The sequence below is a fragment of the Maylandia zebra genome, linkage group LG9 (genome assembly GCF_041146795.1).
Source record: "Maylandia zebra isolate NMK-2024a linkage group LG9, Mzebra_GT3a, whole genome shotgun sequence".
Classification (NCBI taxonomy): domain Eukaryota; kingdom Metazoa; phylum Chordata; class Actinopteri; order Cichliformes; family Cichlidae; genus Maylandia; species Maylandia zebra.
This window is the reverse complement of record NC_135175.1, coordinates 17,294,213-17,310,581: the sequence shown is the minus strand read 5'-3', so window position 1 is coordinate 17,310,581 and position 16,369 is coordinate 17,294,213. Positions and strand designations below refer to the sequence as shown.

The 16,369-nt window shown below is 39.1% G+C and overlaps 1 protein-coding gene across 8 annotated transcripts in view; it reads right to left on the bottom strand.

Annotated features, from left to right (window-relative positions):
• Positions 1-2,177: 2,177 nt before the first annotated feature.
• The window catches only part of relch (RAB11 binding and LisH domain, coiled-coil and HEAT repeat containing), a 37,939-nt gene continuing 23,747 nt past the window's right edge, over positions 2,178-16,369 (bottom strand). For 5 of the 8 annotated variants that reach the window (XM_004546522.5, XM_004546525.5, XM_004546524.5 and 2 more), the window contains 12 exons: positions 16,037-16,160; positions 15,562-15,610; positions 14,976-15,055; positions 14,352-14,458; positions 14,046-14,145; positions 12,513-12,595; positions 9,873-9,936; positions 9,630-9,768; positions 8,956-9,072; positions 7,257-7,345; positions 4,616-4,686; positions 2,178-3,527 (listed from right to left, as the gene is read on the bottom strand). In XM_004546522.5, the coding sequence (XP_004546579.2) occupies positions 3,407-3,527; positions 4,616-4,686; positions 7,257-7,345; positions 8,956-9,072; positions 9,630-9,768; positions 9,873-9,936; positions 12,513-12,595; positions 14,046-14,145; positions 14,352-14,458; positions 14,976-15,055; positions 15,562-15,610; positions 16,037-16,160 (1,144 nt within the window). In that variant the 3' untranslated portion in view covers positions 2,178-3,406. Of the gene's footprint in view, positions 3,528-4,615; positions 4,687-7,256; positions 7,346-8,955; positions 9,073-9,629; positions 9,769-9,872; positions 9,937-11,752; positions 11,836-12,512; positions 12,596-14,045; positions 14,146-14,351; positions 14,459-14,975; positions 15,056-15,561; positions 15,611-16,036; positions 16,161-16,369 lie in introns of those variants that run through there. The other 3 variants (XM_004546523.5, XM_004546526.5, XR_013100107.1) reach the window with 2 other exon arrangements.

Below are 16,369 nucleotides of genomic sequence, written 5' to 3'. Positions count from 1 at the left end.
TACTGTAGGTTGTCAGATGATACTTCCCACATCATTGGTCAGACAGGATGAGCTATGACCTCATGGCAGAGATGAATTCATATATCATACACTGGAGCAGGAGTCAAAGCATGTGGTCACTTCTGTACACTTTGCTTCCTGCAGGAGCCATTCATCACTACACATGAGTAGGCTGCGCTCAACATAGTTCCTGGAGCGTGGGTCCTGGAACAACCATGATGGTGTCTTCTCTACAAAAACAAAAGTATAGCGATTGCTTCCAGGAAACACTGCAGCAGTTGTCTTTGCCCAGGAAAGAATGAGAAAAAGCTGGAGTTGTTATTTTCCTGGGAATTTGCATGGCAGATCAGTTCAAGCCTACATTGGCAGGTCTAGCAAGGAAATGTTTTGGAGAAAAAAAACAAAAACGAACATGTTCTCACAACGACAGTTATGCAAATATTAAATCAAATGTTTATGCCTTGGATGAATAGGGCAAAGGCTGGAGAGAAGAGAAGTAAACAGAAGAAGAGAGAATACCCAGAGGGGGAAAAATGACTGAGAAATTTTTAAAAAGAAACATAAATTACTCATTTATCTATGTGAATGTACAGCACATATTGTCTACAAACAAACAAAAAATGGAGAAAGAAACATGCTGAGAGAAGCTGTTTTGTGGTAGGGCCTCTGCAGCTGTTACAGTAGCAATTAAGATTGGGCTCTTAGCAATCAAAGGCCTAAACTTGACTTTTAAAGCATCAAACATCCACATTAGGTTGACCCCGACAACAAAACTACATTATTATCACAGAAGTCCTTGTTAGTCCCCCCACTTCAAAAACACTTGCATTGTGGCTTGTTTTGATGTATAAAAATGGAGCTCTGCTTGCAGGCAAACACCACGCTGGTTTACAAGCATTATACTTCTAATGACCTGGGTCAGAGCACAGACTGTTCTGCAAGCATGTGGGCTGCGTTGCTTAGCATCACTTATAACAAGTCAAAGTTCACCGAGCAGAACTATTTTAGACGGCACAAAAAATAAAAATGCATCCTTAAACTCACATAAGTCACTGAAAGGTTTTGTTTAATGTAACACACACACACACACACACACACACACACGTTCCACAGAACAAAACAGCCAGTCTTGTTTGAAACCAGGATTTTGGAGGAATCTTCATGGGTTAGGCATGGTCTCACTTGAAAACGGTGAAAAGTGCAACGGGCAAAAAAGGAAGTCAGTTTTAAAACCTAAAGCAATCGTGTTCCAGTGGTTTTAGGACTGGATCTACATCGCTTCATCTGCCTTTGGAAACAGATGTGATCCGTGAGTCACCACTAATGTGAGTAAGAGCTCCTCTCAGACAATTCCTACAAATACCAGGAGATTTTTCATGAACAGAAAATACTCGGCTGTGTGTAAGACTACACCTGTCTGGATACACGAGTTGTTTGGACAACACTATTCACTATGAATGCAAATTATAAATACCACAGCATGCACTTACCCACACACGTAGAACAACAGGCACGCCCACAAAGCCACGATGCCATGCCTTAACAGTGTGTAACAATTATTTATCCACCTGGCGAGTTATCAGTGATGGTGGTTGAATATTAGCTTGAATATGCAAATGCTCTTTATCAGAGTGTTGGCCAACTCGCTTTATGTTCGACCGCTAAATAAGATCCAGTACACAAATCAATGTACTGGACTCCACTACAGGCCAGTCAGGGATGTCAAAAACCCATTTGAAAGTTAGAGTCCACACTTTGAGTTCAATCGTGTTCTTTTATAGATTAAGGCCAAAGTTGACCATATCATTACAAAGTCATTTTTCCAAAACATGCAGGGATTGAGAGATAGTGTAATCTAGATGGCAGATCTGGGCTTTTATTACTGTTTTTTGGGGGGTGTTAAGTTGTTGGGAATGTCCCATAAGATGGACTTTGGTTTGTTGTACTAAGGAGACAATAGGAGACTTGAAACGTTTGAAGTTGAAGCACACGGGCAGGAGCGGTGTGCGTTTCTCCTGTTAAATGACTTTGTTTTACAGCCTTCTAACACCTGCAGACACTTTGAGCCACAGTGAGAGCTCCTTAATCACTGCGGCGGACAAAAAAAAAAAAAAGAAAAAGTCCCGGTACATGCAGGCATTCAATGAACCTTCCAGAAGTAAATTTAAGTACACAACTGATCTCCATCTTTTATTACACCAAGACACGAATTTCAAATATACACAATGAGTACCGTGTTCTTCAGTTCAGTGTATGATACATTTATTTACGGTTTCTCTTAGAGCATGTCCAAATTGAACGAACGACAAAGAAAAAAAAGAACCAAATCCCCACGTTAGAAAAAAACAAAGTACAGTTATCAGAGACACTGCAACACTGAGAGACAAGATGCAACAGACAGAGAAGGAATAATTATGATCAGTGTTCTCTTCAACTTCACATTGCCATAATGGATAAAAAAAAAATTTTAAAAAAAGATCATTAACAATAGTGATAATCTCCGTGTGTAAGACTGAATTAAACAAAAGCAATATAGATAATAAAGAACGTAATAGTAAAGTGAAGTGCAAATTTCTTTGGAAGTTGGAATAAAGTATGTTTTTCTTCATTAAGACATAAATAAGTTATAAAATAGAAGCTATCAAAACAAAAACCAGAAACTGAAGAAATAAAGGCAAGACACTTTTCTTTTTAATAGTTTCAAGTAGGCGATACTTCAGAGCCGTACAGAGACACTGTACAAGGCATTCTAAATAATCCGCGCAGCCTTTTGGTGGTTCAGACCTTCAGTGTAATTAATGAGACTTCTTTCGAACCTTTTGATCCAAAATGGCGCCCATTAACATCGTAAATGAAACCCCCGCAGGCTGCGCTCAGAGTTCTGCTTCTCAAAAACGAGTGAGGCTCTTCTGATACAAGAAGTACTGCACTAAAACTTAAAACAAACTCAGTGATACCTTTCAAGTCCGGAAATGTCCAGGTAACGAGTTCCTCGTTATCGCTGTGGGTTAGTCTCGATACTGTAGAGTTTCTTCTCGTCTCTCCTCTCTTTCTGTTGTGACATGATAATTCTAACACTGACTAATGAAAGAAAATCCTAGTCCTTGATGATGCATCTGTCGTGATTAATAGTTGAGGAGAGGAAAATACGAGCAGAGGAAAACCTCAGAAGCTTTCGCTGCGAAAACCATCCCTGTTTAACAAGTAGTCCTGCTGCACAGATTTTAAAATCAATACAACTTCAAGCAAAATTGCTCGAAATCAACTCAACTATACACTTGACTTCCGTCTGCTCGAAGCTGAACATATGCTTTTTTTTTTTGCTTACTCCCAGTAAAACGAAATGCTCCCAATGAGTGCAGCGTTTGGTCAGTTATTCGAGATGATGAATCGGTCAGTGTTGGGATTACTTTTTTCTCTGGAAGACGTTGGCCAGCATGGCGCCAGAGGTAGTCAGCTGACCCATCTTACTTAGAAACTTGGTCTTGGCATCCTCACCCACCAAACTGGATGCAATTGACATGGAGCTATGCAAAAAAACAAAAGACAACGTTAGAACGTGGACATGACGCAGCAGTGAACTTTAGCCATTTTCGATATGAATGTATTAAAATCAAAATCAAATCAAAACTATGCCAAAAATCCCTCTGCAATCTGTCTGAGCTCACATCACTCCACTTCTTTAGAAAGGAAATACTGTTTGCCAATTCAGCCCCTCCTGATTTTTTACAGTCTAACGGCTCCTCAAGTTCCTCTTTTGAGTTTGTTCGGACTCAGAATGATACAGAGAACAAGGTGCCAAAGAGCTGCATTGCTCAATACCAGCACAAACATAACACCAACTCAAAGCACTTTATGACCTGCGAACCATTTTAGTCCATGCTTTTGTGTACCACCTGTAGTTCATGAGCATTTAATATCACATCAAACTTCATAGACTTGACTTAGAAACTCTAATATGTAATCTCAGTGGTAAGGAATTGGATCCATGTTAGGCGATCCTACTTCAATAATTATTTTGGTAAAGAATTCACTGAGCGCAGAATCACATGGTTTTTACAGTAAAATTAAATTAAATGGGGCTTAAAAATGTACAAAACTTTCCAAACCTCTTTTCTCAGAGGTCAGATCTCCTTAAAAAGTAACAATCCATGTTACCAGTTATGGGGAGAGAAGTTGAAGCCAGACTTGGGAGAACAAAATGAAAAGGTAAGAAAAATCTCTCAGCGTGAGCGCAGAGACTTTAACGGCTGTAACCTCGGGGGAACACACTTTTACACAATCTACTCGCACAGACTTATACACACTTCCTGCATCTACATGCTCACAAACATACACTTTTTATCGCCCCTCTTTTTAATAAGCTCCAAATACACATGATCAAAAATCTTCCTTTCGTGTGGCTTTGACACTTAAAAATACTCGTAACGGGGGATACAGAAAAACCCAAAACTCCCACTATATGGGCTCTGTCTTTCACGCTCGCCACGTGGTAAGGATCCTTCACTACTTCATTCTGTCTTCATTTGTCAGAGTCTTATGCAATAAAAGCCCACATTTTGACATTCCTTTCAGAGCAAAGTAATGGTATGAATGGGGGTGCGTTGAGCCTTACCCTTGTGGGTCTGACATCGCTCTGTTTTCCACCTTGATTTCACACTCTTTGATCATTGAGCTAAGAATCACCTGCGAATGAAAGAAACAGATTCAGCTAAAAAAAAGAACCCCAAATGTTTCTCCATGTTTCCGTTTTGTTCAGGTGATTTGTACCTTTACATTAATTCACATCACTGTGTTTTACCCAACCAATCCCAACCACTTTATTTTGGCATGCTGGTTTTTAGTGCGTCTTTTCTTCTACATTTCTCTATGTGTGTCTTGAGTGTTGAAAGGACTTGGCTGTCATTCATTGGCTGTTTTATGGGATTAACTTTCATGTCTTTTGCTTAATCAAAGCCAGGCTAACAACAGAAACGACTGCTTCTATTCAACAGATTGATAGAAAACAGAGGAACTTGCAAAATGGAAACATAATAATTATTTAATAGTGAAGTAAATTAACACAGACGCAAATAAAAGGAAATTATTTTGTCAAATTTTTGAAACTAGTTCCTGTTATTTTCGTGTATTTATTTGGGCTGGGTTAGTCCTATAAAGGCCTTTAGAGTTCATATGTTTCACAGCGTGAAACCTTTTTTATTTGTTAATCTGGTATGCACAGCTTACAGTCAAGAGTCGATGTCTTATGAATGAAAGAGTCAGCTGATCATTAGTCACCTTGGCTAAATGTTCACATGAAACGGATCGCGTGAGATTCCAAGACACAAATATATATGAGAGGTGTGTGTATGAGTGTGTCTGAGAAAGACTGTCTTTTTTTTCTTATTTGTGCGAGATCACAGATCAGTAGCAAAAAAACAAAAAAACAAAAAAACAAAAAAAAGGTAGACGATGTGGCTCATCAATAAAAACAGCTTTCAGCTGTTCACTTATTTCCAAGCAGTCAGCACATTGGATAGGTCCACATGTTTGAATTAGCAACCCCAAAGGAACATAAAAGCATGCAAACACATGTGTATGCACGCACGAATATGATGTGTAGAGTTTAGAGGCCAAACAATATAGAATTTTAAAGACTGACACCACTATTTGTTTATGTAAATCTTTCACATAGGCCAATATGTCTTTCCTTTCAGGCTTCAGATCTCCTTAACATTTATTAATTACGAGTCCTGCATCACAATGCATCTTAAAAACAATCTTGTTTGATCATCACAAAAAAGCAAGATTAATGGTTTACCAAGCAACGCTGGGCTTGAAGTCAGAGTTTTCTGTAACACGAAAGCTGCTCTCCATTTAACTGGCTAAATCACCATGGTAACTATTGCTGAACACATAACCTGGTCAGGAGGAGTTTATCTTGACCATGTTTTCAATGATTTTTGTATTTACAGCATGCATTACAGACCATGGAGTGTAGGAAAGATTCTCTGCTGGGGTATATGTTTTCTATGTGCAAGCTGTTAATCCCTGCCACCGTACAAATTATAGCAGCACAAACATTGTTGCTGGAATGTGTATGTTTGATAATGAAGAAAATTTATACGTGTTTTTATAATTTACTGGAACTGCAGCTACTAAAACACAGGACTAGAGTTAAACAGCAGATTTCACATCTGCTGTATTTGGCTGCAGAACATTTACCTTTAATGTTTAAATGAATGAACTTAAAATTTCAGAGCACTAATATGCTGCTGTCTTATTTAAAATAAACAGCAGCACTGAGAACTCAAATTAAAATGTTTATTTTACCGATCTCTTTGACAGACCACCCGATTACTGGACTTTCTGAACCACTAATCTAATCAAAATGCAACAATGTTGAATCTTTTTTTTTTTAATCATCATCATCTGATGTCTGACTGGACTAGGCTGTACTTACAGGAGCACTCGATTTTATGTGATCACACACAGAGCCTGAAGCAGAAAGCCCGGCATAACAGTCGATAACCATCCCCATGATACACCCTCTCTCACTGGGATTGTAGATTTTTACAAGCAAGCAAATGTAAAGAAATCCTGCTGGTGTTACAATTCCGTTATAGTACAGTGGTCCCTCGTTTATCGCGGTAGTTACATTCTAAAAATAGCAGGTGATAGGTGAAATTCGCAGAGTAGCTAACTTGATTTTTATTGTTATGATGTTTTATGGCTGTAAAACCCCTCATTACACACTTTATACACTTTTCTCCGACATGCTCGAACATTTCCACACTTTTCTCTCTTGCCTATGGCGGTGCAAAATGTTTCATCGACATTTTTGTGTTTGTTGGACAAAACTTACAAACATACAGTACAGCACTTCAGAGTCACACTGCTAGCAATCGAAGATTTATGCAAATTTGAAAAGCTGAACGCATTCTGTACTGGACAAGAGATGGGGCACAAGATTGATTGACAATAGTCTACAGCCAATCAGAAAGCAGAACACAGCGCGCACCTAAAAAAAAAAAAAAAAAAAAAAAAAAAAAAAAAAATTACGTGAAACAGCGACACCTCAAAAGGTGAACCGCGTTATAGCGAGGGACCACTGTATACTCCTCTAATGGCTAAGCTATGCTACATCTACATTCATGGTTCAAGGCTGTCTTCTTTAATTTTTTCATTTTAACTTATTGGTTGTTATGAATGCCAATATCAATATATCAGTCAGGCTTATATGAATGTGCAAGCATGTCTTTGTGTTTTCTCCTGACCTCGTGCTCTGGAGAGAGTTGCTCCATGTCAGCACGCAGACACCTGAGACCAGGCAGGAAATGGTTGACCATCACCTCCTCGGAAATGACTGGACTGAAAGTTAAGGGCTTAACTGAAGTAATGCAGCCATCAGAAACTCAAATGCAAGTGTTCAGTTTAAAGTCCTTTTAAAACTACTTGGTTCTCCACAAATCACAACTACTAAATTAGATCAAATACAGTAAAACAGAAAAGAAAGGGAAAAAAAGAATAAATGCAATCTATTTCTTAAAACAATACATGCAATTTGAACTTTTAAACTTAATACAGTAAACAAATTTGAAAGATTTTTGCTTTTTTCATTAAAAAGAAAAGTTGCAAAATGCACTTAGTCTGGAAGGATGAATATTGGGATATAATAACATAGGAGGATTTTTACAATTTACTATCTTGTTCTTGTTGCTACTTGTATAGACATGTAAACTAAAGAACTGGTGATTCCAAGGTCAGACAGTTAGTAATACTACTGAGCAATAACAGTGTTTCCGGGAATCACCAGATGGGAGGGGTTTACTTCAGGACAATTTAAAATATTTTGCTGCTGATGAAATCAATAGTAATTACAATTAAAAATTCACTTCATTACTTTATAGCTACAGGGCACACTCCACCCATCTGAGAATGAAAATAGGTTCACACAAACTTTACTCCATGTTCCTTCATCCTAGACTGCATGTGTTCTGCCACCCATCAAACCCAGTGAAACTATATGGGACCAGCGGTGAGCACGTCTTTATTTTTAGGGATGGAAATGTACACTTTCAGAGCTTGTCGCACTGATTACAGGAGAAAGAAGTGCAGTGGGAGGTAGAGGCTCTGAGGTCAGGGCTATACCTCCTGGACACTACTGCACTATAAAATCACAGCCTGACAAAAATCCACAGGAATGAACCTCAACAGCTGCCGTGTGTGTGTGTGTGTGTGTGTGTGTGTGTGTGTGTGTGTGTGTGTGTGTGTGTGTGTGTGTGTTGGACCTGGGTGGGGTTGGGTTGTCAGTAAAGATGAAAAAGAGAAGAGGGGAAAAAAAAAAAAAAAGAGTAAAAGAGAAATAGAGGAAAAAGAATCAGAGAAAAGAGGGATGACAGAAACGGCAGAGATGATATAAACGTGAGTTCTGTCCTGGGAACTGTTCCTAAGGATTGGAGCTGATGTTCAGTCCTTTCCCTCCACTCACACACTTTCTCCCTCTCTCATCCTTTCCTCTGCTTAACCAACCCTGTAATTACATCTGGCCCCAAAATGGAGGCAGCTTATTTTTCCTTTCTCCTTCTGCCAAATGATAGTTAAATCCTGCCAATACACACAGTGATCCATACACAGAGGCACCGAGACCACACTGATACATACCAGCACATCTCACAAGGATAGCTAGGAAATAACTGGTAACGCTTAGGTTCTTCTTACTGACTTACAGTTACAACATCTAACCCTGAACCCTAACCAAACTTGACACTGACTTCTGGTAAATCATTTGGAAACACATAAGTACAGGAGTATTAAAAGGACGAGTGGACTCATATTTCCTCTTGGAGTAAGTTAGTTTTAAGCTATTAGGTCTTATCACGTAGAGTGACAGTTAAATTGCTTTTTCATTTAAGAATGGAAATCCATTTCTAAACAGCTTACATGGACTGTGAACCATGACCTTTAAAAGGATACAGCAGCAGGAGAGGGCGCTGTAGGCCTCAAACAGCTGAGTGGCAATGTCAATCCTCTTGTTTTCAACGCTCTGGCTGTTGTTAGCTAGAGCAAGCTTGTGAAGGTGTGGAAGCACAACTAGGAGAATAGCAAAGACAGGGGCAAATGGTTAGAGCACAGAAAAAGCAGAATTAAACAAAACAATGAAGAGATTAAAAAGCATATTTAAAAAAAATGAGATGTCCTTATTTTTTGGTATTTTTTGGAGCATGCTCATATCAAACATGGCCAAGGTTTGGCATAGGTGAGATAGCAAAATGAAATAAGTGGTCAGTTTCAGAAGCTTTTTCCTACGCGTAGCTCTCAATGATGACAGTAGGAGCGGATACCCACTATATGGTAATCCCAGACAACAAAGCTCAATCCACCAGTTGTTCAAATATTTTGATTGTGAGGGGAAGCCAACCAGAAAAAAGTTGGCTTAAAGGAAGTGTGGCCTTTAAGGGAAAGAAACTTAAAACGCCTCGTTACAGAGCATGAGCTGAGAGTCTGCACTCAAGCCCAGTTTAAGGTAAACAGGAATTTTCTTAAGCAGTGAATCCTGCAAAGCTCCTCAATTGGAGTCCAAGAACAAACACATTGAGCTGGAAATTTGAGCATAAAGTCCCCTTTTAAACAGTTAGTCATTTTCATACACTCGTCTCTGAAGCGTGGCTCTGCGTTGGGCCCAACCCTTCCGAATGTCCTGATGATCTCCATGTGCAAAGAGTGCTGGTCTTGGTACTGAGGGTCTTCCAGGAATGACGCCAGCTGCATCTTTACACGCTCCAGCAGCTAAACACACGCAAGCAAAAGTATTTTTAGACATTTTAGAATGATGATGAATTTAAAAATGCTTTCAATTAATTTCATCACTGTGTATTTTGACAGTTCCCCACCTCTTTTTGAGTGACAGTCTCCATTATGGTACCAAAGGCAGGAATAGTAGAGATCCTCACTGAGCTACAAACAGCAAGAATGCAAGAAAATGCTTTGACCATAGATAGTCAGTTAATCACTATTTCAGGCATTCTAACACTCTATTAGCGTGCCATTATGGCAGAATTAGAATGAGTCAAACATTATCTGGAAAAAGGTTTTCAGATTCATTTCATAATGTGGGAAACACCAGATTATTGGGTTAACCACATTAAAAGAAGTGAGATGTGTTCAGGGTATGTCATAAGATGAAAGGCATGTAAGGGATTTTTTTTAAACAGTGCAGCTAACGGATTCCAGAATTGACTTAAAATTTTTCATTTGTGTACATTTTTTTATTACAGTGCCATATCCAGTGTCAAGCAAGCATTTATACTAAAACCCACAACAAGTCAAAGAATTAGGACTACTGTGGCTAACACATGTTCTAGGTTTTGCATAAATATAGTGATTACAGTGTAATGACACACTGGTAACCACAATGATGACTGAGATGGTTACTGTAGTGCCAGATCAGGCTCTACATTATGCTCAAGTTATTACATGTCCATAAACAGTGAAATTTACATGTGTCAAGTAAAGTGTCAAGTGCATGACCCATCAGTGCTTTGAGTACTTGAATGACAGAGCTGCTATATAGAGAGTTTGTGTTTGGACTGAGCATCTGAAATGGTGATCATCTGAGCAGTAATGATCAATTTAGCCAAGATCTGGGAGCTCATCTGACTTTACAGAGCACCAAAATGCTAAGTCTTTGTGAATATTATTTGACCCACATCTATATTTAGAAATCAGTGGACTATAAGATAAGGTACAGTTATATATATTTATATCTTTCTTGAAGAAAATCCAACTACAAATGAAAATCTTAAATCTGCTGTAAAAATACAAAACAATAATAAGAATATCTGACATTAATCACTTGAATTAATGCCTGCGATGAATGGAAGTAAGCAAGGTTAATGGGGAGGGGGCGTTAGAGTGATGTTAAATAATCATTTCACAGTCAGTAGGACTAGAAAAGCCAGAGGTCATCTGAGAGATCATTGGAGGAAAAAAGAACGTTTCTCATCATTTCTCTTAACATTAATTTTAAATTTATAAACTGCTAATTGTAGATACGGCAAAACACGTGAAGCCAATTTTTTAAGGCGACAAAGAAAAAGGAAAAAAAACATGCATTAAAAGTTAAATCAATTTGTGTTCACAGTACAATTTGGGGACAAGCATATGCACCCAAAAATGTATTTCATTACAGAGACGTGAGATGAATGGGGCTGCATTCCAGCAGTGATGCCACAAATTTCATTAGTGTCGAGTTTGATAGATCCATGCCAAAAAACCCCTTTGAATTATTGTCACGACATGGCTCAGAAGACAGGCTGTTGTTTATAGTGTGCTATGTGTTTACCAGCTTATAGCGTGACACAGGGCTGAATCAAATTTGTTTGCTAATTAATCTAAAGATCACCAAAATGAATATGCATAAACATTTTCCTGTTGGACTAGAGAGTGGAGACTTAACTATTTATCCAAGCACAGATGTTGTTAGTCAGTGTGAGTCACTGGGTTGACATCAGTGGTTATTGAAAACGGGAGGTAAGAAAGAGAGGCCAGCGAACTCAGGCTCTTACTTCCTCGTTCACTGGATTTTGTTGTGGTTAGAAAAACTGCTGTGTTAGCGAAATAAGACTTAGACTTCTGGCATCATATTGATGCCAGCTCAGCAAGACAGATTCAAGAAATTTCTTCTTCTTTTTATACGAACGCACCACTGCAAGGATGCAGCCCACAAAAGGACAGTGTTTACAGAGAGATTTTTCTGTGTTGATTGACTCACAATTCAGGCCCACTGCACAGAGTTATAAGGGCTGGAGCCGCCCGGCGATCTACTAATGCTTCACTCATGCCTCGGAGAATCAACTGCAAACCCACCACACAGCAGGATGAGAGAGAGGGAGGGGTGCCATGGGAGGGGACAGAGACAGCAGGAAGGAGGGAAATGTATAAAGAAGAAAGCGAGGTGAAAGAAAGAGGTAAAGGTAGAATATATAAAATGGAAGAGAAAGAAAGAAAAAAAAAAAAAAAAAAAAGGATTGCCAACCACTATTTGGAGTCAATCAGAAGGGGCCCTGCTCTCACAGAGTGGGATAGAGAGGAAGAGGAGGAGGTGGGGCAGGTTACACGCAGGCATGCAGGGATTGTGCTGTTGACACATGGGAAATATGCAACCACATTTCTGGCAAAGGACTTATTAGTTGTAGACTGATGAGGCAATGAGAGCTGGCATGAGTTAGTGATGCAGACTGATGATGTGTACATGCATAAAAGAGTTCACCGTGGTTATGCTGAAGAATTACCCCATGGCACAGCCTAAACCTAAACAGGAGCCGCTCTAAACTAATGCACATGAGTGAGTTATATTTGAAGAATGAATGAAAATGTATTGGACAAATAGGTTAATTCAATGTTCATACTGTCTTATTTTCTGCTGAATTTGCTCCTGGCAGGTAAAGACTGGTCCAAATGTGATAGTTCTCAGGCAGCAAAGAGAAGGGGGAGAGAGACGCGGCGCAGTTTGCTGTTGTTGTTTCACTTACATTTCAGGGTCAGAAGACAGTGTGATGAGAGCCGGCACCACTCTCTGAGCTACCAGCGTCTCATTCACCCCCTTCACCAGCAGCTGATCGGATTGGACAGAGCCAGCCGTGATGTCACAGAGGTGGGCGGGGCATTTGGGACAAGAGCGAGCAACACCGGCAATAAATAGAGAAAGAAAAAAAAAAAAAAAAAAAAAAAAAAAAAAGGGAAAAGCAAAATAAAGAAGGAAGGGAAAAGAAAAACACAAAAAGATAGGAAGAAAGTGATATACAATGACAAGAACAATAGCTGCAAGACACGGAACAGCACTGTATGTTTCAAGCAAGTGTGTACACACACTCGTTCACACACGCACGCACGCACACACATGCAATCTCAGGTATGCACACATGGCAAAGCCAACATAGCTAAAATTGCACAAGTATTGTTACAATACAGTGAGCATAAAACAGCGGGCTCTTTCCACACACGCCAGATTATAAAATAGCTGAGAGTAATTTGATCTGGCATCTGTGGTAAAGGGCCACTTTTTGATCCACAGTTTTGGTAATGGTGGACAGCTACACACTATGAAATGGTGACAGTGAGGTGTTCTGGGAAAGAACGAGTCGTTCACAAAACAGGGGGGAATGAATACGGCCTACCACTCCTCCTCCCCCAGTTCAGATCAACAAAGGCCAGGTTCCAATGCTATGCCTAGAGTCTCATCCCAGTATTTGACCTAAAGTGTGGACAAACGAGATCTCATGTCTCTTATGGCTTTGGCCAGGACTTTTGCCTTGGGAGGCTGGTTTAATATGGATCCAATCAGCTGAAGAAAACAGAGAAGGTATTGTCTCCCTTTACAAAATAACAGCAGTATTATGTTTCCACAGGATCTGAAATTCTGAAAACATAAAAAAAAATAAAAAATTCACAAAAGAACATTTCTGATTAAATTATACTTTCCAACAACACTGAAAGGGAACAGGCCTTCAGCTCCTTCAACTATGCCGTACTTTCAGGGTACTGACCTCAGGTTTTTTCTGACATGTAGCAGATATTTATGTTGTCGCTACTGGGATGAGTGTGCAGTCAAAGGTCTGAGGGTCTAGTCATAAGGTTGGAACCAGAGCACTGATAAGCTAAATGCTACAGTCTTTACTCACATTTAAAGGGCAGAACAGCTTAATAACAAATGGTCAAGAGCAGCAACAGCAAGCAAAGCTAGCACAAGTATAGCAAATATGGAAATGTGAATATTGAGTCTATATTGTTTATAACTCCACAACTGACCATTTTTAGCTCAGTGAAACTATACATGTATTGATAATCATTATCTACCAACTTAGATTCTTTAACACAATACAACAACAATAACTACATAATAAAAATGTCTACAATGCATTAAAAATTATTAGGATTTTATCCATAATTGTGCAGCTTCATTGGTCTATATTTTACTAAAATACATTTTAGTGCAATGTTTCAACTGTGGTACAGTTTGTTTTTTTTTCCTTCCAAAAAAACCTTTTGTGCTTGTGTGTTTGTACCTCAAACATCCGTGCTGCCGTACACCGGACAAGAGCAGACGTGTGGACCACCCCATACCACAGAACAGTTAGCAGCAGCTCATGGTACACTGGGTTGGCACTGAAAAAACACAAAACAACCCGATTAAGTAATCATTAACTTTCAAACTGTCAAGTTAAAACAACAAACGAGTAACTGTATAAAAGAACCTGCCACATTCTTATAAATGGGTGTACACACACACACACACACACACACACACACACACACACACACACACACACACACACACACACACACACACACACACACACGTTTCAGCTTACCCCAGCTCTACAAAGGAGGCTTTCAGGCTGTCAAGAGGTGCATGGGACAGAGACAGGGTTGTCATAACATCTTCTAGGAAACCCACCAACAGCTTGCGATCCTCCTCCTTTTGAGAGATGACAGCATACTTGTGACAATTTCATGTATTTCACTGTAACACCTGTATATAATTTATAAGAGTGCGGTTAATTTTATTCTCTTTTTAGTCTGGCCGCTCTGAACATTGACACTGTGTTAAAAGTTGATGCAAAACACTGCACTTAGACAGACAGCTAACCTCAGGCATTAGGAGTGAATTTTATACATGTATTTGAACTTGCAAACACATGTATTTGCAAATTGTGGCTGCTGGATCCAGTTCCAACTTGCAAATACGTGTATATTTAGATTGCATAGACCAGATTTGTAAAATAAAGTGATTCTGTCACAAATTGTCTAATTAATCAAAAAATTGTCTCCCTGGAAAACTCAAACCAACCAAGATAAAGACTTAGCTATTTTTTTTAATAAAATGGTAGTATAACATTTATTCCATCATTCAGATTACCTAAATCTTGAAGAAATCTACAAACTATCAAAAAGTCTGATCACGATTGTTAGTTTCTGAGCAGCTGTTAATTTACCTGGTTATAACATGTCAGCACTCCAGTGGCATAAATAGGAACTGTGGCTTTGGTGAGAATACCATTCCCTGCTGAAGCATCTGACAGGAGAACAAAAGCCGATCATAACAATGAACGCAATAAATTCAGTTAATCAAGAAGATTAGAAATGAGCCGAGACAAACAAATATGACATGACGAGGTCATTTTCAACCCAATGTACTGGCTTCGCATTTGTTAACATGAGTATATGTGTGACACTGTGGCCTCACCATGCATGTTATACTGTTGTGGTTTTATAAAAATGTCAGAAAAGGTCCCGATGACCTCAACACAGCCTGGGTCTCCATACAAAACACATTTCATCAGTGGCCACAATACCAAAACTAAAACACTTGGCAGCCACATAAGACCAAGCACCTCTTTATAATTATATAAACATGTTTGGAATTTATAAAAAAGGAGATGGAAACACCCATAACAGACTCCAAATAGCTTGTTTACATCAACAGTGTCAGCGTCTGAACTCCACCTATCAACAGTTTCTTGAGAGAGCTGAGAAAACCTTACACTTGCACATCTGCGTCTAGGCTAAAGCTGCCCTTACCAACGTTCTCTTCAGACAGTCGGAGAATCTCCTGGAACTGTGGTTTAACCTGCAAAAGTCACAATGATAAAATGCCAGCATAATACTTATAAATATTGGCATTTACTGTACACACACACACACACACACACACACACACACACACACACACACACACACACACACACACACACACACACACACACACACACACTTTTAAACATCCCATATGAACTTTAAAGATATCTTTAAATATCAAACTAAGAATGAACGTATACACAGTAAACTGACACATTTATTGTAGTTGCACTATGTATATGACATGACAGAATAGATTTTTTTAGTGGCCTCAGCTCTAAACACCATTCAGTATTCTAAAAACAAGTGTGCCTGTTCAGGTAAACAAGGTGGGTTGAAATGAGCTAAACTGGAGGAAACTTTAAGAATGCTTATTAAGACTAAACTGTCATGGTTTACTCAGTTATCACAGGTTTACCTTAGTGTTGGTGAAGATCTTGCCAAAGGTGCGGCAGAATCTCCAGAAAAAGCGAGAAAATTCATGAACACAAGTTGATGATGTCACATTTATGCGACCCACAATCTCTATGAGCTGCGGTAGGCTGTTTAAAAAAAACAGAAGAAAGGAAAAAAAATAGAAATTAGTAGTCTGAGTCCATGTTGTTAATGACAATGGGCATTCTTTCATACATCTTTTTTTTTTTTTTTTTTTTTTTCCAAAGTATGTTGAGAGAGATGAGATAGCCTTTATTTGTCAGTTGCAGGTCTTTTGCCCACAACCGAGATGACAGACCTTGCCGACCGATGTTAG